The 23,130-nt window shown below is 40.0% G+C and overlaps 1 protein-coding gene across 3 annotated transcripts in view; it reads left to right on the forward strand.

Annotated features, from left to right (window-relative positions):
- The window catches only part of UPF2 (UPF2 regulator of nonsense mediated mRNA decay), a 134,810-nt gene that overhangs the window by 45,319 nt on the left and 66,361 nt on the right, over positions 1-23,130 (forward strand). For all 3 annotated transcript variants that reach the window (XM_023223128.3, XM_023223127.3, XM_023223126.2), the window contains exons 7-9: positions 1,011-1,114; positions 3,254-3,339; positions 21,442-21,550. In XM_023223128.3, the coding sequence (XP_023078896.1) occupies positions 1,011-1,114; positions 3,254-3,339; positions 21,442-21,550 (299 nt within the window). The remainder of the gene's footprint in view (positions 1-1,010; positions 1,115-3,253; positions 3,340-21,441; positions 21,551-23,130) is intronic.

Genomic DNA, 23,130 nt, shown 5'->3' on the forward strand with positions numbered 1-23,130 from the left:
GTAATCTTTACAAACAACATAAATGTATTTGAAAGTTATTCTGAAATGATTACTGGGTGGGAATATGACTAGCTTATCAGTTCATCTATTCATTTTATCTGTGTTTATAATTGAGTTGTGTTTTGTATTCAGTAATACAAATATTACATTTATTCCCTAAATAATTCCTATCGAGCTTTGAGTTGATTAGCTAGGATTCTTTTATTTATTTTTTTGGGACAGGGTTTCACTCTTGCCCAGGCTGGAGTGCCATGGCATGATCGTAATTGACTGCAGCCTCAAACTCTTCAAGTTCAAGTCATCCTCCTGCATCAACCTCCCAAGTAGCTGGGACTGTAGACGTGCACCACCACACCCAGCTTATTTTATTTTTATTTTATTTTATTTTATGTTATATTTTTTAGAGACAGGGTCTTGCTGTGTTGCCCAGGCAGTCTTGGACTCCTGGCCTCAAGTGATCCTCCTGCCTCAACCTCTCAAAGCCCTGGCATTATAGGCATGAGCCATCACACCTGACCAAGATTCTTTATTAGAAGGATACCTTCTGTCAATATTGCTTTTCTCTTTGTTGGCTTTACCCTATCTTACTGCAGATTCTTTCTCTATGTAAACCAGCCACCCTCCTTAGAATTACATGGAACAGGGAGGCTTAGTGCTTCAAAGGCAAGAATTGGGAGTGCTGTTAATTGAAGAACATAGGGGAAGGGATGCTGGGCAGATACAAATAATATTTACCATAACACTGCATGCTTTTTCTGACCAAGTTTTTGTGCCTAATGCAAAAAGTTTGACTTTTCATAGTTGATACCTGAAAGACTGTAGTGACTTGATGTTATGATTCTAGAGTTACCTAAACTTTCTAGGATAATATTCTAAAAAATAACTAATGTTTTCCTGGGCACAAAAACTGGTCTAGATTATCTGTTTGCCAAATAATTAATCATTGGATATTTTTATTCTGTGTTCTCTGTGTATTTTTTTAACCTATTTAAAAACTAATTTTACATTAGAACAAGAAGATGAGGAAGCCAGCACTGGATCTCATCTCAAGCTCATAGTAGATGCTTTCCTACAGCAGTTGCCCAACTGTGTCAACCGAGATCTGATAGACAAGGTATTGGTATCTCTGTGTAACTTTATTCAAGCACATGCACCTTGTAGGAGTCCTCTGATAAGGAATGTCTATGGTTTTTGGACTATTTGAGCCATAAAGTCCACCATTTCTTACAAATGAAGTCTTAGATGGGAATTCCGCATAAACAGACAAAATTGGATGTAATTCGTAGATGCTCTGTTTGGGTATAGAATTGGCTATAGCATCTTGTCCTGTTCATATATGGATCCCAGAGTTTGGAAAATATTGTTTTATATCAAAGGTGCTAAAAGTATGGTTTCTGGATTTTTAGTGGCTTTGAGGCACTTCCTGGGGTTCTGTGAGGTCAAAAATTCTTTTGATGATAATACTAAGATTTTTTTTTTTTTTTTTTGAGATGGAGTCTCACTCTGTCGCCTAGGCTGGAGTGCAGTGGTGTGATCTCGGCTCACTGCAACCTCAACCTCCCAGGTTCAAGCAATTCTGCCTCAGCTTCCTGAGTAGCTGGGATTACAGGCATGTGCCACCGTGCCCTGCTAATATTTTTGTATTTTTAGTAGAGACGGGGTTTCATTATATTGGCCGGGCTGGTCTCGAATTCCTGACCTTGTGATCCGCCTGCCTTTGCCTCCCAAAGTGCTCAGATTACAGGCATGAGCCACCGCACCAGGCCGATTTTTTTTTTCTTTCTTTTTTACTGTTTTGACGTTTGCAAAAGTGATGGTGGGTAGAGCTACTAGCATTTTATCATGATTTAAGGTAGTGGTACCAAATTATACCAGTACCGTTATACTTTCACCATGCATTTGTGATTAAAAAAACAATGCCACTTTCACTTAAGAGTCTCCTTGTTGAGTCCATAAAAATGAGGTTTTTTTGGTTTGTTGTTTTTTTTTTTTTTGAGATGGAGTCTTGCTCTGTTGCCCAGGCTGAAGTGCAGTGGCACAATCTTGGCTCACTGCAACCTCTGTCTCCCAGGTTCAAGCAATTCTCCTGCCTCAGCCTCCTGAGTAACTGGGACTATAGGCGTATACCACCACGCCCAGCTAATTTTTGTATTTTTTTTTTTTGTTGAGACGGAGTCTTGCTCTGTCGCCTAGGCTAGAGTATAGTGGCGTGATCTCAGCTCACTGCAAGCTCTGCCTCCCAGGTTCACACCGTTCTCCTGCCTCAGCCTCCCGAGTAGCTGGGACTACAGGTGCCCGCCACCACGCCCAGCTAATTTTTTGTATTTTTAGTAGACATGGGGTTTTGCTATGTTGGCCAGGCTGGTCTCGAACTCCTGACCTCAGGTGATCCGCCTGCCTCGGCCTTCCAGAGTGCTAGAATTACAGGCGTGAGCCACCATGCCCAGCCAAGGAGCGATGTTTATTATGTTTCAACCTTAAGTACATATGCCTATAGTCTCAGCTACTTGGCCGGGAGCTGAGGCAGGAGGATCACTTGAGCCTGGGAGAGCAAGGCTACTGTGAGCCATAATTGCGCCACTGCACCCCAGCCTGGGCGACAGAGTGAGACCTTGTCTCAGAAAAGAGTCTGTCCAAGTGGTGATGGTCATCTAGATAAATTCCCTGTTTTATGAAATTTTAGACAGGGGATTGAAGACAGTTGAGTTTCTTTTGGAAGAATTCTCCTCTGTCAGTTAAGGTATCTTGGAGAGAGAGTGCCATTTCCTCTACTTGGGAAGAGAAACAAGGGATGGTCAGAGACCTTGGCTGAGGCCACTTATCGGGCTTTCCAATTTTCTTAGTTCGAATGAAGTACTAGGATCCAAAGAGCCATATTTTGGGGTATTGTTTTCTAAGCCCTAACATTACCAAATCTGACTGTCAACACTGAACTTTTTTAGTGAATGTGGGGGCACACTTGTTATTCTTACATCTTCTTGGGTATAATTTGTGCCTGTCTCTTTCTCTTTCCTCATTCACCTTTACTGCTTTTTGGTTATCCTTATTAGCGTTAGTAATTTTCTTGGCTCTTAGTAACTATTCTTGCTACTTTCGAGCTCTATCAGAAAACTTTCCTGATACTAACAATACTAGTTTCTTAAAACCATTTTGAAATGTTTAAGAGCAAATAAAAATATCATAGTAGGCAGGATTTCTGCTTTCTGTAACTCAATAGAGGTTTTTAAAGAAAAAGTTTGCTTTTTCCCAATAGGCAGCAATGGATTTTTGCATGAACATGAACACAAAGGCAAACAGGAAGAAGTTGGTACGGGCACTCTTCATAGTTCCTAGACAAAGGTAAGTGTTATAAAAGAGAATTTAGTCGTGTTTTTACTCTGTAGTGCTGGTTGTAAGATCAAAATTCTTATCTCTTTAAAAATATTGCTTTTGATTTTACTCGCACTGTAGGTCATTAGCATTATTAGCGTATTTTTTAGAACTTGTTTCCCATTAATTTTTGTTCACTGCTTGTTAGCTCTGATGGGAATATTTCTTCTGATATCTAATTATTTTAAGAGAAAATGTTTAAGAGTAGCTTAAGAAGAATAAGAACTGCTAGAAGCACTTGTTTTGCATTTTTGCCTCTGAAGAAAAAGCAATAAATGGAGCATAATTTTTTTGGAGAGTTTTTAGTTTGTGCAAAGATCAGGCTAATGTAATATATCTAGTTCTTAGATTTATGTTTAAATGAAAAATTTCAAGTTATTTAGGTAATTATAATAGTTTAGAGGTATGATAGCCTGCCTAGACACTCATTGGATAGAGTTGGAAATCACACTAATGATTATGTTGCTTTTAGATAATTCTGATGCATTATATTACACTAAATTAAAATTTCTACTTCACCTGAACATTTCAGGACCACTCATAGACTGTTGACCTTAGAATCCTGGAGGAGATCTATTTCTGTTTATTCAACAATAAATAATTAAATAATTTTGTTAACTATTAAAATGATTACATATGATGTAGCTAAGACAGATAGATACTCTCCCCACAAGAAAAGGATTCTGAGAGATTTTATTGAAGGTTTCTTCAGCAGAATTTTAATGAGGTTCATTCATTGATGGAGGCCCATGATCTCTTGATAATGGTTAGATTTCTCAGTGAAACCAAATCACTACTTGCCTTTTTTCTTTCATATCAGTTTTTAATCTCCTGTTAGCATTATTAATTCATTTTAGTGGGGCAAGGGAGAGGGAATGTGTTAATGTAGTGAGTAGATAATTAAGAATTATGTAATTGAAGAAGTCATATGGATGAATATTTTTATAATGTAAAATTATGTACTTCAGGCCAGGCACGGTGGCTCAGGCCTGTAATCCCAGCACTTTGGGAGGCTGAGGCTTGTGGATCACCTGAGGTCAGGAGTTCAAGACCTGCCTGACCAACATGGTGAAACCCCATCTCTACTAAAATACAAAATTAGCAGGGTGTGGTGGTGCATGCCCGTACTCAGCTTCTCATGAGGCCATGGCAGGAGAACCGGTTGAACCCAGGAGGCAGAGGTTGCAGTGAGCCAAGATCATGCTATTGCACTCCAGCCTCAGCGACAGCGCGAGATTCCATCTCAAAAAAAGGGTGGAATGAAGTGACAGTGTATCATAAGTATTAAAAAAAAGATGCAAGTATTCTAGAGCCATGAGAAATAGATCTCATAATCTTATATCCTTGCGGTATATAAATACAATTAAGTATATTATAATCAGCCTGATAATCAGGAAAGATTGTTATATTATTCTAAAATTTAATCATTCATTAAATAATTCATTAAGCATCTGCTGTGTATTGTGATCCATGCTGGAGATACAGTACAGGGGTGAACAAGATCATCTTAGTTCTTGTATTCATACAACTTACAGTTTGGAGAGGCAAACACAGGAGTAATTCTAAGTGCCGTTGTCAAGAAGAAGCGCAGCATGCTTTGAAGCATAGAGCCAAGTGGAACTGACTGACTGAGTCTGAGGAGTCAGAGAAGACTGCCTGGAACAAGGGTCATTTAATCTGAGGCCTGAGAAGAATGGACTAGATAAGGGATGGGTGGGGATTGGGAATGTAGGGAGAGCATTGCTGACAGGGGCAACACAGTATGTGCAGAGAGACAGAGATAGGAAAGGTCATGGCATCAAACTCTTGGAAACTCTTGGTAAAACCTCTGTTTTTTTTTTTTTTTTTTTTTTTTTGATACAGTCTCGCTTGTCGCCCAGGCTGGAGTGCAGAGGTGCAATCTCAGCTCACTGCAACCTCTGACTCCAGGGTTCAAGCGATTCTGCTCCCTCAGCCTCCCAAGTAGCTGGGACCATGGGCTCCCACCACCATGCCCGGCTAATTTTTGTATTTTTAGTAGAGATAGGGTTTCACTGTGTTGGCCAGGCTGATCTTAAACTCCTGACTTTGTGATCCGCCCACCTTGGCCTCCGAAAGTGCTGGGATTACATGTGTGAGCCACCGTGCCCAGCCAAACCTCTTTCTTAAATTTTTTAACATTGTCCTCTAGACTGTAAACTGCAGGAAGGAGGCCATGTTTACTGCTTTATACCCAGCACATAACGTAATACCTGTCATATAAAAGGTGATAAAATTAGGCAACATGATATATAATGCCCTTTCTTAGCTAGCTGGTTTTCAGCTTCTTCAGTCTTAATTCTAGCCATTCTTCCTCCTGCAGAATCTTGATCTGTAATGGTTTCTCGAATACTGTTTGCTCTCTCTACTCCCATGCCTTTGCCGCTGCTTTCTGCTTTTATCTGGGATGTCCTTTATTTTTCCACTGGAAATCTTTGACTCACCTTTAAGTCTTTAACAAGAGCTATCCTCTATGAAGAGCTTTCCTTTTTTCCCTTGTGTAGATAGAGATGTTCTTTATAGCACTTCATGTTGGTTTGCTTCCTGTCTCTCTGCCAGGCTTGAAACTATCACTCTTTAGGAAAGAGGACTCCATCTTCTCATTTTCTGCATCTCCAACACCAAGAATAGTGTTTGGCATATAGTCCAACCTTAAAATATTTGATGAATTAATCTTGGTCATATACAGTTTTAAATAATAAGTGATACAGCCCTATAGCTCAAAATCCAGAAGTAGAAAACGTTCTATGATGAAAGTATCCTTATTCTTGCCTTCCCATCTGCCCAATTTCCACTCCTTTCAGTAGGAAATCAGTATGTTGATGCTTATATATTCTCCCAAAGATTCTTTTGCATATACAAGAAAATACAATTATAGATTCTTATTTCCTGTTTTTAACACAGTGGGTAACTGATACATATCTTTTCATCTCAAGACATAAAGATTTCCCTTGTTCGTTATTTTAAAGCTGCAGTGTTTCTTTTGATGAATGTACTATATTTAACCGTTTCAGACTTTCCAGTCTTGCCATTACAAACAGTGCCATGTTTGAATTTGTACTTCCTCTTTTCTCCTCATGATTATGTTAGCTAGTGGTTTACCTAGTTTTTTCCTACCAAAAAACTCAGCTTTTAGATTTATTATTTATTCTCTGTAATGATTTTCTTACTGTTATTTTTGGTTTTGTTCTTTATTAATTTCTTCTTTTGGGTTTCTTCCATTTATTTTGTTTATTTTCTGGCACTTCACATGTGAGTTGTCCATTGAGCATAGTTTAAGCCCATGTCTCTTGGTTCTTTTTTTAGAGACAGGGTTTTGCTGTGTTGCCTAGACTGGAGTGCAGTGGTGAGATCACGGCTCACTGCAGCCTCAACCTCCCAGGCTCAAACAATCCTCTCACATTAGCCTCCCAAGTAGCCGGAACCACAGGCATGAACCACCATATCTGGCTAATTTTTACATTAAATTATTATTATTATTACTATTTTTGGTAGAGTTGGAGTCTTATTATTTTGACCAGGCTAGTCTTGAACTCCTGGGCTCAAGCAGCTCCTCCTGCTTTGGCTTCCCAAAGTGCAGGGATTACAGGCTTGAGCCACTGTTCCCGGCCATCTGTTAGTTCTAACATGTGGTAATTTTAGTTTTATTTCCTTTGTGACCCAATGAGTTTCAAAATTTCCAGGTAGAGGGGCTTTTTTTTTTCGTTTTGTGGCTTTGTCAATAATTTATATTTTTATTGCATTTTGATTAGAGAATACTGTCTATTTTTATTTTTTTTTGGAAGTTTTGAAGTTTACTTTGTCTCTAATTATATAGTCAGTAAACATATTGATCAGGTTTACATGATTAAATAATGATTCAGATCTATTTTCTTACATTTTTGGCCATTTGACCAGAGGTCATGGCCTGAGAGGTGGAGTCAAGACTGTGGCTCCTGATGTGTTGCCTTTCTCCTAATAGCTACTATGATTCCAGCTCTCTCTATATTACTGTTGTTATTTGTTGTATATATAAAACTTAATTGTTAATTACATACATTTTTTATCATTATAAATTGTTCTTCTTGGTCTTATTTAATGCCTTTTGGCCTGAATTCCGACTCATCTGATATTAATGATTATGATTGCTGCCTTTTTTTTTTTTTGAGGTGGAGTCTCACTCTGTCACCCAAGCTGGAGTGCAGTGGTGTGATCTCTGTTCACTGCAACCTCCACTTCCTGGGTCCAAGTGATTCTCGCACCTAAGCCTCCATGTAACTGGGGTTTCATGCGTGCACCACCACGCTCGGGTAATTTTTTGTATTTTTAGTAGAAACGGGGTTTCACCATGTTAACTAGGCTGGTCTTGAACTCCTGACCACAAGTGATTCACTTGCTTTGGTCTCCCAAAGTGCTGGGATTACAAATGTGAGCCACCGCACCTGACCGCTGCTTTCTTTTTATTTGCGTTTTGTTTGGAATACCTGTGCCCTTTATTTTATATTCTGCCTTTCAGAATCATTTTATTTGAGTCTCTTTTATGTACAATTGAATTGAATTTTACTCTCAGACATATTCTGAAAATACGTTTCTTTTAATGAAAGTAATTTAGGCTATTTATGATTGGCCTGAGTTCTGTAATATTTTCCTTTTTGGTTTAATTCCTAAAAGACTTTCATTGTGTGGTCTTTTATATTTTTTAATTTAGTGTGCGTGCATGAGTGTGTGTTTCTTGTTTTTAGGAAGGTTTGCATTATTATTTTAGTACTTTATGATTGTAAGTTTGCTTAGTGATTATTTAGACAGTCTCTTGTTTTCTACCATGAGCATTGGTAAAATTAGTTTGTGGTGTCTTCTTTTCTTACTCTCTTTAGTCACTCATCTGATATTAGTTAATAATGTTTTCTTCCTTAGTATTTTCCTTTTTACTATTAAATGTACTTATTCTTGTATTTGAGTAGTATTTAACTTTCAGCATTACAAGTAGGCAAGCAGCACACCTGACTTCCTGTCTGCTTTTCCAGCCCCCCTCACTTATTTTTATGTTGATGACATATCCTGATAGGGAATAAAACATTTATATTAAAATTTCTTGCTGTAATGCCTTTATTTGCTAAAGTTCATTTTCGTTGTTTTTTTTTTTTTGAGAGTGAGTTTTGCTCTGTTGCCCATGCTGGAGTTCAGTGGCGTGATCTTGGCGCACTGCAACCTTTACCTCTAGTTCAAGCGATTCTCCTGCCTCAGCCTCCTGAGTAGCTGGAATTACAGGCGCCTACCACCACGCCCAGATAATTTTTGTACTTTTAGTAGAGACAGGGTTTCATTATGTTGGTCAGGCTGGTCTCGAACCCCTGACCTCAGGTGATCCGCCCACCTCATCCTCCCAAAGTGCTGGGATTACAGGTGTGAGCCACAGTGCCTGGCCTGACGTTCATTTCTAATAGTTTTCTCAAAAAGTGTTGTTGGGGAAAAAATATGCCTTGAATTTCTCTATGTTCAGAATTGGGGCTATGTTACTTGAATGGCTGCTTGACTGGTTATAGTGGAGGATCCACAGCTCATACGTTTTAACCCTAAATATCATGTAGGTGTCACTCAATAGTCATTGGGCATTTGCCATTACTGTGTTGAAATCTAGGCCAGCTGGCCTTTTTTTTCCTCTCTTAAAATTGACTTGGTCATTTAAATGACTGCCCAAGTAATTTTTTCTCTAATTAATCAAGTAAATCCAGTAACTTTCCTAGGATAGATCATTCTTGGTGTTGATCCTTCTGGGTCCTTCTTCATGCCGTTTCCATTTTCATATTGAAAAATTCAGGGAATTTTATTTTATTTTATTTTTCCTCAAATATATTTAAATACTAGCTCTGTTCTCTTGTTTTGGCTTTCTTTTTTAGGTACCCCAATGATGCATAACTGTGCTTTGCTTGTTTTCTGGCTATTTTATTCTTACCAATCACTTTTTTCAGTGTCATCTTTTTCTTACTCAGCATTCTGCAAAGTGTTTTCCCTCTACTACTCTTTTTCTCATTTCTTGTTTCAGTTCATTCAATTTTTTTAAAAACGCGTGGAAAACTAGCCAGAATTTTCATATATTTCATGGCAGTATGTTTCTGGAGAATTTTGTTTGGTAGGTTTTGAGGAATTTGTTCTTTTCTTTCTAATTTTTTTAATTTAAAAAAAATTGACAGTACCTTTGCATTGATGTTGTATCTACCCTCTTTTTATTACATATCATGAGTTAGATTTGCTCAGCTTTGTTATTAACAGGTTTCTTTCTTTCTTTTTTTTTTTTTTTTTTTGTTGAGACGGAGTCTCGCTCTGTCACCCAGGCTGGAGTGCAGTGGCCCCATCTTGGCTCACTGCAAGCTCTGCGTCCTGGGTTCACGCCATTCTCCTGCCTCAGCCTCCCGAGTAGCTGACACTACAGGTGCCCACCACCACGCCCAGTTAATTTTTTTGTATTTTTAGTAGAGACGGGGTTTCACCATGTTAGCCAGGATGGTCTCGATCTCCTGACCTGGTGATCCGCCCGCCTCGGCCTCCCAAAGTGCTGAGATTACAGGCGTGAGCCACCGCGCCCGGCCAACAGGTTTCCTTTTTAAGGACAGATTTTTGCTGTGGTTTCTGATGCTGGTTGCTTTGACGGCCATTTCCCTGTTCTGCATGGGCGTTGCATTTCCTCCTTGGAGCTTTTGCTCAGTCTTTGCCCTGCCTTTCCAGATGCTAAGCTTTTGTTGTATGTCAGGAATATGGGTTTATCACTGAAAGATAGTACTTGAGGATAAGTGTCAAACTATAGAGAAATAATATGTGTTTGTCATTGAAAGAAGCATGTTGATCGCATATTTGAAGATCTGCCCTGTTTGGGCCAGCTTTCCCTTTTCTTTTCACTTGCTTATCCTGCTGTAATTTACCTTGAAGCAAATCTGGACAGATTGGGTGGCTTCAGTCAGACTATTTTTTTGAAGTTCATGTTTTCTTACATTAATATCATTCTAGCTTCCTATAACTGAGAAACTATTTTCAGCTTTATTGGTGTGGGCTGTTACTTTTCCTGAGAAGACAGATAAGCCAGGATAGGCTAGGGATGTTGGAGGAACAACAAACCTGAAATCTGAGGTTCTTGAAGTCCTCTGGGTTTGGTGGGCTCCCTAGAGTACCCTTTCAGGAGGTGACTCAAGGATCCAGACTACTTTCATCTACATCACTAGCATGGCTTCTAGGTGGCCATGGCATGGGAGGCAAGTGTGTGAACTCAGCTTAGTCCTAGATACTTTGGACAAGAAGTGCCGTGTCATTTTTATTCTTAGCCTATTGTCTAGGACAACAAGAGCATTTAGAAAATGTAGGGAAGCTTGTGAAGCATTGGGGTAACATTGTGGCCCTTACTACAGAAGTACTCACAGGGATTTGTTTTCAGTCAGTAGACTTGTGTTAATAATATTCCTCTAGTAAGTTATCTTGTTGAAAACAATGAAAGAAATACTCATGATTTGGCTGGTAGAGGACAGTCTTTTGAAGGATGTAATTTATACCTAGCTTTGACTGTTACTCTTTATATTTCTATTTATTTATTTTTTAAGAGACAGGGTCTTGCTATGTTGCCCAGGCTGCTCTTGAACTCCTGGCCTCAAGTGATCCTCCTGCTTCTGCCTCCTGAGTAGCTAGGATTATAGGCATGTGCCACCATGCCTGGCACATTTTTGTATTTTATATAGATTTTAATCAGTTGAATTGTATCAAAATCTATAATCATTTCTCATGTTAATAGTACTCTGTGTAATCTTTCCAGTGTTTAAATAAAACTGTCTCAATCTTTTTAAAGTTCATTACCGTGGGATTTGGAAAGCCAAGGCCTCTGTTTACAGATCTGTAAAATGAGGTAATAGGGAGGGACTTGGACCAGGTTGACATTTCCTGGTTGGCTGTATGTTTTGACTGATCAGAAAAGCCTTTCATTTGGAAGGTCTTCTTTTGTCCTTCTCTCCCAGGTAGATTTCTACCCTGCCTGCAGGATTTGGCTTATCCCTGAGGGGACGGCTTGATCCCTAGGGAGCATGGAGTAGAAAGATGATCATCAAGTGCCAATCAATTCCCTGTCATCCCATTTCTGATTCTTCCAGAACTCATATATTCCCACAGCTTTCTCTATCCTTTGAGTGATAGTGATGACTGATAGCCCTCAAGCGGGGAGATAAGGGGAGTAAAGAGAGTTGAGTGTAGAGTAAGCAGGCTCGAATATTCTCCTGGGTAGACAGTGAAATGGTATTAGAGGTAGCAAGTTACTTCGCGTCTTTGGCTTTTGGGGCAGGCTGGAACACTTTGGGAGAGGGGCAAGGGAATACTGTCACCTGTTGGCATCCTGGCCTGGTCCTGCACCCGTACCCACCCAGCCCGTCTGGGCCTCCTTTAGTCAGATGTGCGTCCTCTGTGGCATGCTCCTTCCTCCCTCCTGTAAGACCAACACTTTTGGAGACCAAGGCAGGAGGATGGCTTGAAGCCAGGAGTTTGAGACCAGCCTAGACAACATAGTGAGACCCCATCCTCTATAAAAATAAAATAAGCCAGGCATAGTGGCATGTGCCTGTAGTCCCATCTACTTGGGAGGCTAAAGTGGGAGGATCAGTTGAGCCCAGGAATTTGAAGTTTGTGCTCTCTGATCTCACCACTGCACTCCAGCCTGGGTGACAGAGTGAGACTCTGTTTCTAAGAAAATTTAAAAATAAACACAGCATAACAACTATTCATATAGCATTTTACATTGTGTTAGGCATTATAAGTAATTTGGTATCTTTTGGGTGGGGGTAGCAGTTCCTGGAACCAGTCCCTTACGGATACCTAGGGACGACTGTATTTCCCTAATGACATATGACGTTGAGCATCTTTTCATGTGCTTAGTGGCTATTTGCATATCTTCTTTGGAGGAGTATCTATTCACAGCCTTTGCCCCTTTAAAATTGTATTTGTCCTCTTATGAATGAGCTGTAAGAGTTTATGTATTCTGGGCACACATCTCTTACCAGCATGTAATTTGGAAGTATTTTCTCCCATCTTAAGAGTTGTCTTTTCACTTGCTTGGGTAGTATAATTTGCAGCACAGTTTTTAAAGTTTGATGTAGTTCATCTTTACAGTTCTTTTTTTTTTTTTTTTTTGAGACGGAGTCTTGCTCTGTCACCCAGGCTAGAGTGCAGTGGCCGGATCTCAGCTCACTGCAAGCTCCGCCTCCTGGGTTTACGCCATTCTCCTGCCTCAGCCTCCCGAGTAGCTGGGACTACAGGCGCCCGCCACCTCGCCCAGCTAGTTTTTTGTATTTTTTAGTAGAGACGGGGTTTCACCGTGTTAGCCAGGATAGTCTCGATCTCCTGACCTCGTGATCCGCCCGTCTGGGCCTCCCAAAGTGCTGGGATTACAGGCTTGAGCCACCGCGCCTGGCTTCATCTTTACAGTTCTTAAAGGTTTGATCTGAAGCAGTGTTTTAACTTTCAGTTGCATTCTTCCTCCATTAAATAATGATGAAAAAAAATCTCAAAAACCTATCATTATATCCTTTAGTCTTTTTTTTTTTTTTTTTTTTTTTTGAGACGGAGTCTTACTTTATCACCCAGGCTGGAGTGCAGTGGTGTGGTCTTGGCTCACTGCAACCTCCACCTCCTGGGCTTAAGAGATTCTCCCGCCTCAGCCCCCCAGGTAGCTGGGACAACAGGCATGTATCACCACTCCTGGCTAATTTTTGTATTTTTTTTTTTTTTTAGTAGAGACAGGGTTTCACCATGTTGGCCAGGCTGGTCATAAACTCCTGACCTCAAATGATCTACCCACCTTGGCCTCCCAAAGTACTGGGAGCCTCTGCGCCCAGCCTCTCTTAGCCCATTCATTTGGACTCCACTGAGATGTAGAAATCCCCTTAGATATTTGCATTTTATTTTATAGGTAATTGAGATTTCACATTAAGTGTTTATATCTTTTTTTTCTTAAACTTTTAAAGTTTAAGTTCAGGAGTACATGTGCAGGATGTGCAGGTTTGTTACATAGGTAAACCTGTACCGTGGTGGTTTACTGCACAGATCATCCCTTCACCTAGGCATTAAACCCAGCATCCACTAGTTATTCTCCCTGAGTTGTTTCTATCTAAAGTATACATATGTGTCCATCACTCAGATCAAGATATATGACATTTCCAGCACCCCAGAAGGCCCCTCACCTAAGCCAAAATTTAAAGTCAGTCAGTATCATGGGAAGTACGTAAGAATCTCTTCTTTTCTTGTGTTTAAAGTATAGATGCACTTGGTATTGTTTTAGCCAAGTGTTGGCTCTTTAGATTAATGTAAACAGAATACTCTGTTTAAGTATTTTTACTTAAATACTCTGTTTATCTTCAGAGGTGAAGTGCTGCGCTTAATTCTTGAACAGCTTTTCCGGATCTAGCTTTTAGGAGAGTTTGCTGGACTTTTTGTAAGAAATTTTCTGATTGGACCTCTTCCTTCACTCAATTTGGAACTGTGAGAGAATGTTTTAGTGAAATCTGTTAGTATGTTGCACCACTTGGTGGCGCTGTTGTGTTGGAAACAGCAGAATTGTGGAAAAGTCGACAGAGCATTTGGTTGTCGATTTCAGAGTAAATGACCCCAGACTTTTGTTTATTATATTTCATTTTTTAGGAATCATCTTCTGCTTTAGTGTTTCCTATGAAATCCTTTGTATTCTTTAATTGAACCATAACAGTGTTCTTTCACATTCATTTTTTTCCAGGCATTTTTGAGCACAGAGATAAAATTAAATAGCTTTCAACAATCAACTTCTTTAGATTTTAAAGAGAAAAAGAGAGCTAGACATTTGTTTTAAAAAGTCAATTGATTAGGAGATAAAACCCCATAAGAATTTCTTCTTTCCCTCCCGATAACAAAAATGTTTGTGTATTTCTGCATTCTTGTTGTTTCTGCTTACTTGTAGTTAGTGACTCTTTACTAACTTGATAATCATTAACCGCTAGTAGGATACTTAAATGTGTGATTCACGAGACCTTAAAAACATAAAGAAGATTTTATTATTTAAGGACAAATAGCGTTCTTTTAAAGTGGTTCATTGTTCATTGTTGGTAAATGTAATTGTCATCATCTTGTAAGATTATAAAATTCCGTTTTGAAAGGAAGGATCTAAGTATTTTTCAGTTGCCTTTCAGAACACTCAAATTAGATGAAATATCCATCTAGCTTAAATTTTAGGCCGGGCGCGGTGGCTCACGCCTTTAATCCCAGCACTTTGGGAGGCCTAGGCGGGCGGATCACGAGGTCAGGAAATCGAAACCATCCTGGCTAACACAGTGAAACCCCGTCTCTACTAAAAATACAAAAAAATTAGCCGGGTGCGGTGGTGGGCGCATGTAGTCCCGGCTACTCGGGAGGCTGAGGCAGGAGAATGGCATGAACCCGGGAGGCGGAGCTTGCAGTGAGCGGAGATCCGGCCACTGCACTCCAGGCTGGGTGACAGAGCGAGACTCCGTCTCAAAAAAAATAAAAAATGAAAATTTTAACACAAATTTGTAGCTTATGTTGATGAAAATATTTTGTGTTATTAATAACTTTCATGTGACTGATGTAACATTTTGCACTCCATCCCCTTTTTGAGCTTGTGTGCCCTTTGGAAGGCAGAAAGCATTCTTAAGCAGGACTACCACTGAACAACTATATAATTGATTATTTACAACATAAAGGATTTTATTTTGTGAATAATGGATGAACAGACATAGGACTTCAAGATTTCAGTAGGGCAGGGTGATATTTTGTATCAGCCCTCCTTTTTTTTTTTTTTGAGACTGAGTCTCGCTCTGTCGCCTAGGCTGGGGCGCAGTGGCCGTATCTCAGCTCACTGCAAGCTCCGCCTCCCGGGTTTACGCCATTCTCCTGCCTCAGCCTCCCGAGTAGCTGGGACCACAGGCGCCCGCCATCACGACCGGCTAGTTTTTTGTATTTTTTAGTAGAGACGGGGTTTCACCAGGTTAGCCAGGACGGTCTCAATTTCCTGACCTTGCGATCCGCCGGTCTCGGCCTCCCAAAGTGCTGGGATTACAGGCTTGAGCCACCGCGCCCGGCCTCAGCCCTCCTTTTTACAGGGGTAGAGGATTCCAAGAAAATGAAGTATCTAACTTTCATAATTCCTTAACTCATAACTTCCTTAACTCATTTTAAAAATCCCTATTAAAGCTGAAAACATTTTACTGTGTTGATACTTCACTGACCTGTGCCTGAACAGGTAGCACAAAACTGTCTTGCTTTAAAATGCATAGCTGGACCGGGCATTCACGCCTGTAATCCCAGCACTTTGGGAGGCCAAGGTGGGTGGATCACGAGGTCAGGAGATCGAGACCATCCTGGCTAACACGGCGAAACCCCATCTCTACATCCTGGCTAACACGGTGAAACCCCATCTCTACTAAAAAATACAAAAAATTAGCCAGGCAAGGTGGCGGGTGCCTGTAGTCCAGGCTAACCAGGAGGCTGAGGTAGAAGAATGGCATGAACCCGGGAGGCGGAGCTTGCAGTGAGCCAAGATCGTGCCACTGCAGTCAGCCTGGGTGACAGTGCAAGACTCCGTCTCAAAAATAAAATAAAATAAAATAAAATGCATAGCTGGCCGGGTGCAGTGGCCCACGCCTTTAATCCCAGCACTTTGGGAGGCTGAGGCGGCTGGATCACTTGAGGTAAGGAGTTCAAGATCAGCCTGGCCAACGTGGTGAAACCCTGTCTCTACTAAAAATACAAAAATGAGCCAGGTCTGGTGGTGGGCGCCAGTCTCCACCGGTCTCCAGCCTGAGCAACAGAGTGAGATTCCAACTCTTAAAAAAAAAAAAAAAAAAAGATAGCTATATATTGACATTTTGGGGGGAACTCAGAAAAAGTCTCAAAGTAGATTGGGCTACTTGGGAGAAGAAAATGAAGTGAAGTGCAAGGGACAGGCCAACAAATAGAAGAAAAGTGAAATGATCTTAGACTAGGTAGCACGAGGAAGGAAAAAAAGAAGAAAAGTGAAATGACATAGTTTAAGAATATCTGATGCTGTTTTATCTCAAACTTTGTTGAAAAATACATTGAAAAAGACAACTAAGATAAAAGTTTTAGAAATTCAAGATCTGGTTCTTGGAAAAATCAAAATAGAGAAGTGTGTAGAAAATATAGTTTAAAGAAAAAGAACATTAAAAAGTTTAAGAAATGAGAAGATGATATGCTTAAAATATTTTGAAACCACTTGAAAATCTCAGTGAAGCATAATGTTTTGAAAAAAATGCACATTTTCAAAATTCATTCAAGATAAAATACCCACATAGAACAGTAATCAAACTTATCAATTGACTGGGCACACTGGCTCACGCCTGTAATCCCAGCACTCTGGGAGGCCGAGGCGGCGGGTCACCTGAAGTTAGGCGTTCGAGTCCACCCTGACCAACATGGAGAAACCCCATCTCTACTAAAAATACACAGTTAGCTGGGTGTGGTGGCACATACCTGTAATCCCAGCTACTCATGAGGCTGAGGCAGGAGAATTATTTGAACCTGGGAGGTGGAGGTTGCGGTGAGCTGAGATCACGCTATTGCACTCCAGCCTGGGCAACAAGAACGAAACTACGTCTCAAAAAAAAAAAAATAATAATAATTTCATCGAATAAGACTAGAAAGCTTAACTGAGTATTTTTAGCCTTTTAAGGAAGAAATAATATCACTTGTTCCAGAGCATAGAAAGCTTGTTATTTCATATATTAAAAATTCTAAGAAGAAGGAGCAAGAAAATCACAAGCATCGACCAATCTCACTTTTGAATGTCAATATAAAAATTTCAAGTAAAACACTAGCAAATCGTATTTAATGCATAGCATATTAAAAAATAAGAATCCAGCATGACCAAAGAAGATTGATCATAGGAATGGAAGGATGCTCTAACACAGGCAATCTATTAATATATATAACAGCAGGAAAGTAAGTAACTATGTGAATGTCCCATTAATTGCTAAAAGATAATTTGATAAGTTAGCTTTTGCTTGGTAAAATGTAATATTATTACAAAAGTAAGATGCTACTTCCTTAATATGAGGAAGAATGTCTTAGACTAAATGCTAGCAGTATACTTAAGAGTGAGTTACCAGAGATATTCATTTATCTAACAAATGTGTATATTGAGTACTTGCCTATGTTCCAGGCACTGTTTGAGTGCTGATAAACTGTCTGCCATGGAACTAAACATTTCTGGTGGGGAGGGGTAACAAATGAGTTAACCATAACAAATCAATTATTTACTACTTTAAGTGGTAAATTCCATTTTTAAAAGTAGTGCAGGTAGGCCTGGGCGCAGTGATTCATGCCTATAATCTCAGCATTTTGGGAGGCCGAGGCAGGTGGATCGCCTGTGGTCGGGAGTTCGAGATCAGCCTGACCAACATGGAGAAACCCAGTCTCTACTAAAAATATAAAATTAACCAGGTGTGATGGTGCATGCCTGTGATCCCAGGTGCTTGGAAGACTGAGGCAGGAGAATTGCTTGAACCTGGAGGCAGAGGTTGCAGTGAGCCGAGATTGCGTCATTGCACTCCAGCCTGGGCAACAAGACTGAAACTCTGTCTCGAAAAAAAAAGCTTTGTAAGGGGATTGGGAGAGGTAGGATGGGTTAGGTGCAGTTTCCTTGGAGTATTCAGAATGGGTCAAAACATGGAGACTGGGACTCCCCTTAGGGAGGGAGTAAACAGTATGGATATTTAGGGAAAGCATATTCCAGCCCAAGTCAAGGACCATTCCAGAGTCCCTGAGTCAGATCCTCAGCGAGGAGCCAGTGGGCCTGGTGCAGGCAAGCTGGGAGGTATGGGAGAAGAGGGTGGATCAGTCCCTGAGGTCATGGAGACTCTGTTTGCTGCTATAGAGTTTATACCTGGGCCTCCTCACTCCCAGTGCGTTGCTTTGCCATCTTGTTACCTTTGCTCTGGTACTTGTACTTTTCTGACCTGAAATTGTAGCAATGGCAGCAAAAGAACCTCCGCATAAATTTAAATCCTATATTTGAATTTGACAACTGATTATGAGCTGGAAAAGAATACTTTATTTGTTGTTAAAACGGATGTGGAAAATAAATGAAGAACCTAATATTCTAACTAAAATTCGTAAATTTAATGTTAGTGTAAATTCATCTATTATATAAGAACATTAAATGTTCATTTGCTCCAAGCCTTTTTTTTTTTTTTTTTTTTAGCACTAGGAACATTAGGGAAATTATTACATGTTTATAAGAGTAACTTACAGGGGCCGGGCGTGGTAGCTCACGCCTGTAATCCCAGAACTTTGGGAGGCCAAGGCAGGTGGATCACGAGGTCAGGAGTTCAAGACCAACCTGGCTAATATGGTGAAACCCTGTCTGTACTAAAAATACAAAAATTAGCAGGGCATGGTGGTGCTCGCCTGTAATCCCAGCTACATGGGAGGCTGAGGCAGAAGAATCGCTTGAACCCGGGAGGCGGAGGTTGCAGTGAGCCAAGATTGCACCACTGCAGTCCACTCCAGCCTGGGCAACAGAATGAGACTCCGTCTCAAAAAAGGAAAACCTTACGGGAGCACCTTATTTTTGTAATATCTTTAGAGAGTGGTGGGACCTATTTTTGTGCATTGGATTCCATGTGATAGCAGCTTAGACTTTAATTGATAAAGCCTTAAAAATATTTTAAATAAACATTTAAATTTTAGCATTAAATGTTTTTATATAATGGATTATAGTTTTCACTGTTTCTTTAAAGAAAGATATGATTTATTTTAAAAAATTATTGCGGTATTGCTACAAAGCTATCATATTGCCAGCTTCTCTCAGCATCTGTCTTATTTCTGCAATGGTGAGTGTAATATCCACCGTATAGAGTGGTTATTAGGTTTAACAAATTGAGTTATATATATTAGGCCTAGGACAGGGCCCAGCATATTAGTAAGAACTAATTTGCTTAGAAATTATAATAGCCCAAGTTTTTGAGGAGTACCATGTTTTTGAGGCTTTTAGGTATGAATTTAACCATACCTTTCTTCTTTTCAATTTTTTTTTTTTAATCTTTTTGAGATAGTCTCACTCTGTGGCCCAGACTGGAGTCCTGTGGCATGGACTTGGCTCACTGCAACCTCCACCTCCCAGGCCCGAGTAGCTGGGATTACAAACAGGCCCCACTGCACCCAGCTAAATTTTGTATTTTTAGTAGAGATGGGGGTTTCACCATGTTGGCTAGGCTGATCTTGAACTCCTGACCTCAGGTGATCCGCCTGCCTCAGCCTCCCAAAATGCTGGGATTACTGGCCACCATGCCCTGCTTCACCATACCTTTCAAATTTATTTCCATCCTTCTTTTTTCTCTGTGTCCCTTTAGCTAAGGGTTAATGTATCCATCTGAGGAGCTCTCCAGATCTAATTATGCGGGTTTTTTTCCTGATGATCAAACATTTTCATATATTACTGTATGGTACAGTGATGTACTCAGCAATAATCTTTTTTTGAGATGGAGTTTCTCTCTAGTTGCCCAGGCTGGAGTGCAATGGCGTGATCTTGGCTCACTGCAACCTCCACCTCCTGGGTTCAAGTGATTCTCCTGCCTCAGTCTCCCGAGAAGCTGGGATTACAGGCATGTCCCACCACGCCCGGCTAATTTTTGTATTTTTAGTAGAGATCAGGTTTTACCATATTGGTCAGGCTGGTCTCAAACTCCTGACCTCAGGTGATCTGCCTGCCTCAGCCTCCCAAAGTGCTGGGATTACAGGCATGAGCCACCATGCCCGGCCTCTACTCAGCGATAATTAAGACTTGTATGATTATTTGTTTCTGTTCTAATTGGCTTCAAGCTGTCATAATTTTTAAGCTCTTGTAATTTTATAGTTTTTAGCTTCCTCTCTCAATGTTAGCTCCATTACTTGCTGCTGTCGGTACAGCTGCTTTTATCAGTTCCTCACTACTTCTCATCTTCAGAGTCTGATCTGCTGAGTGTTGAATCATTGAGTAATAACATCTATGACAGGAATGGAAAATAAATTTTAGCTTGTGTGTTGATTCCAACTAGTAGTGGTCACCTGGAGTGCTGTGCTAAGCAGGATTCCAGAGCACCATTCCTGTGTAATGGGAAAAAGTGCTCTGACAGTAGAAGAGGGTGGCAGTGTGAGTGCCACATATTTGCCATTTACTGTCCAAATTAAGATCCTGAATGAGGATCTGAGTGGGTTCTGTAATGAGTGAAATATGTAAGTTAGTGTATAGATTTTGTAATATTGTTTGCCGTCCTCGAGGCTTTTTCAGTTACTGAGTGCCATTCATTCATTCATTCATTCATTCATGTGATGGAGTCTTGCTCTGTCACCCAGGCTGGAGTGCAGTGGCGTGATCTGGGCTTACTGCAACGTCTGTCTCCCAGGTTCAAGCAGTTCTCCTGCCTCAGCCTCCCGAGTAGCTGTAACTACAGGCGCGTGCCCCCATACCCGGCTATTTTTTTTTATTTTTAGTAGAGACAGGGTTTCACCGTGTTAGCCAGGATAGTCTCAATCGCCTTACCTCATGATCTGCCTGCCTCGGCCTCCCATTACGGGTGTGAGCTACCGCACTTAGCCTGTTGATTACCTTTTTACTTTAGACCTTGGGGTTTCCAAATAACTTACCCTGAGATGAAGGAAATGGCTTTAAAGGATTTTGTCTTACACTAAAGAAGTTACCTTGAGATTTGTAAATATGCATTTACTCAGTAATTATGTGATTAAAAATTTAAGTCGTGTCAAAACATACTATTGTTTTTTGTGTGTGTGCGTGGTGTTTCATATTTTATCAAAATTATATATTCAATAAAATTAGAGCTATGCAGTAAATTCATGGAATGGAGAATGCCAGAATATTAATAAAATTTCAAAAGGCTCATTGAATTTTCAAACACTTCTTTATGATGGCAATAAACAGGCATGTCTGTATGATTATGAGTTTTAAAATCATTTAATGTGTGAATACATCTGAAAAAGTTTAAATTTTAAAATGAATTATTTTTGATATGTCTTTCCTTTGACACATATCACATATAACTTTTGCAGGTTGGATTTGCTACCATTTTATGCAAGATTGGTTGCTACATTGCATCCCTGCATGTCTGATGTAGCAGAGGATCTTTGTTCCATGCTGAGGGGGGATTTCAGATTTCATGTATGTATTTAAGCATTTATTTTGTAATATATATATTCTTATACTTTGAGTGAGGATTCTTTAAGAATGTAATTATTGGTAAGCATATTCTTGAAATTTGATAGTGGTATAACAGTTTAGAATTTATGGCATTCTAAATTTTTGAAAAGTGATTTACTTAACGAAGCTTGAAATTGATCAGTGATATTCCTGTTGGGAGGTGAGCTGTTGCTGCTACCTTGTTCCCCCATTGCAGGAATGGCACTTTTTTGCTTTTCTAAGGTAGAAACGCTTCTCCAAGGTCAAGACAGCCAGAGCCTTCATTGGTGTTTCCAAAAGAAACATAATTGGCCACCATGAGTCAGGGTGTGGTGCCACATAGGATAAGGTTCTTTAGGTGCTTGGGTCCAAATGTGTGGCGTCTACAAGTTTCCATCAATACTGTGATACTAGCGAGTGCTGCCATAGCCCGTGTTTCTTTGATTCTTGCCTTAAGAAATTTTACCTTGGATCATGGTGAGTTGTTTAAAGATCACCCTGGGAAATAACAGGGGCCTGTTACCAGATGGCTTCCCTTTCTCTCTAGCCCTAGAAGTATGAACAAACTATGTGTTAGTGGTTCTCCCAACCCATGTTACCCAGTTACTTCATGGAGGTACTTCTACTTCAAATACAGGCTTTGATAGTGGGGAAATGATACTGCCAGAGGTGACTGAAAGTGGACGTTGTTAGACTGTGAAAAAACATGAAATTCAATTGTTGTTAGCCAATGGAAAAATGGTGTTTACAAAACTTTGCTTTATCATAAATTGGTCAGAATGCAAATAAAAACAGGAAATGTCTGCACGTGCTATCTCTCACTCACTGTGCACCAGTCAATAGTATTGCTAAGCTCTCGGAAGAACAGACAAAATTCCCGAGGTCAGGAACTCAATGGTGTAGTTGAGGACACAAGGTTCAAATAAAAATTAATCCTTAAATGTAATAGCTGTAAGGAATTGCATGCTGAATTGCCAGGTGAATTATTGGAGAGTGGGTGCTTTGAGAGCAAAGGAAGGAGAGTCTTTTGCAAAGGAGAATAGTCTGTGAGCAGTTCTTGTTGTTATGAGATTTGTCGTTAAGATTTTTTTGGGCCAACTTTTGCTAGTTTTTCAGATTTTCATACGTAGTAGTACGTAAGGGAAGGTTTCTATGTTTAAAGAGGTTGGAAACACTGAACTCAATAAAGTTAAATGGTTTTGTTTTGTTTTAAGAATTCTCAAAACATTAATATGGTAATGTGCTCTGTGAATCTCCTGGAGGGCATGCATATGGAACCCATCAAAGAACACACTTTGACAAATGCTGCTAGTTCAGAGACAGATACATCAGAAGCCGTGATATTCTTGTTGATATGTTTAATCCCATTGTACAAAGAAGTAACTGTTTTACTAGTGGACAGTGTGAGTTATTATATTGGTTATATGCCTATACCCCTCAACCAGTCCCCAAGTTCCTGGACCAAGCATAATTAGTGCTTTTGGTGAAAAACTTAAAATTAAGAAAATTCTATATGTACTCTCTCATTTGAAAATTGGGGTGAGAGTTGGGGGTATTGGCAT

Source organism: Piliocolobus tephrosceles, chromosome 9 (assembly GCF_002776525.5).
Source record: "Piliocolobus tephrosceles isolate RC106 chromosome 9, ASM277652v3, whole genome shotgun sequence".
NCBI lineage: Eukaryota > Metazoa > Chordata > Mammalia > Primates > Cercopithecidae > Piliocolobus > Piliocolobus tephrosceles.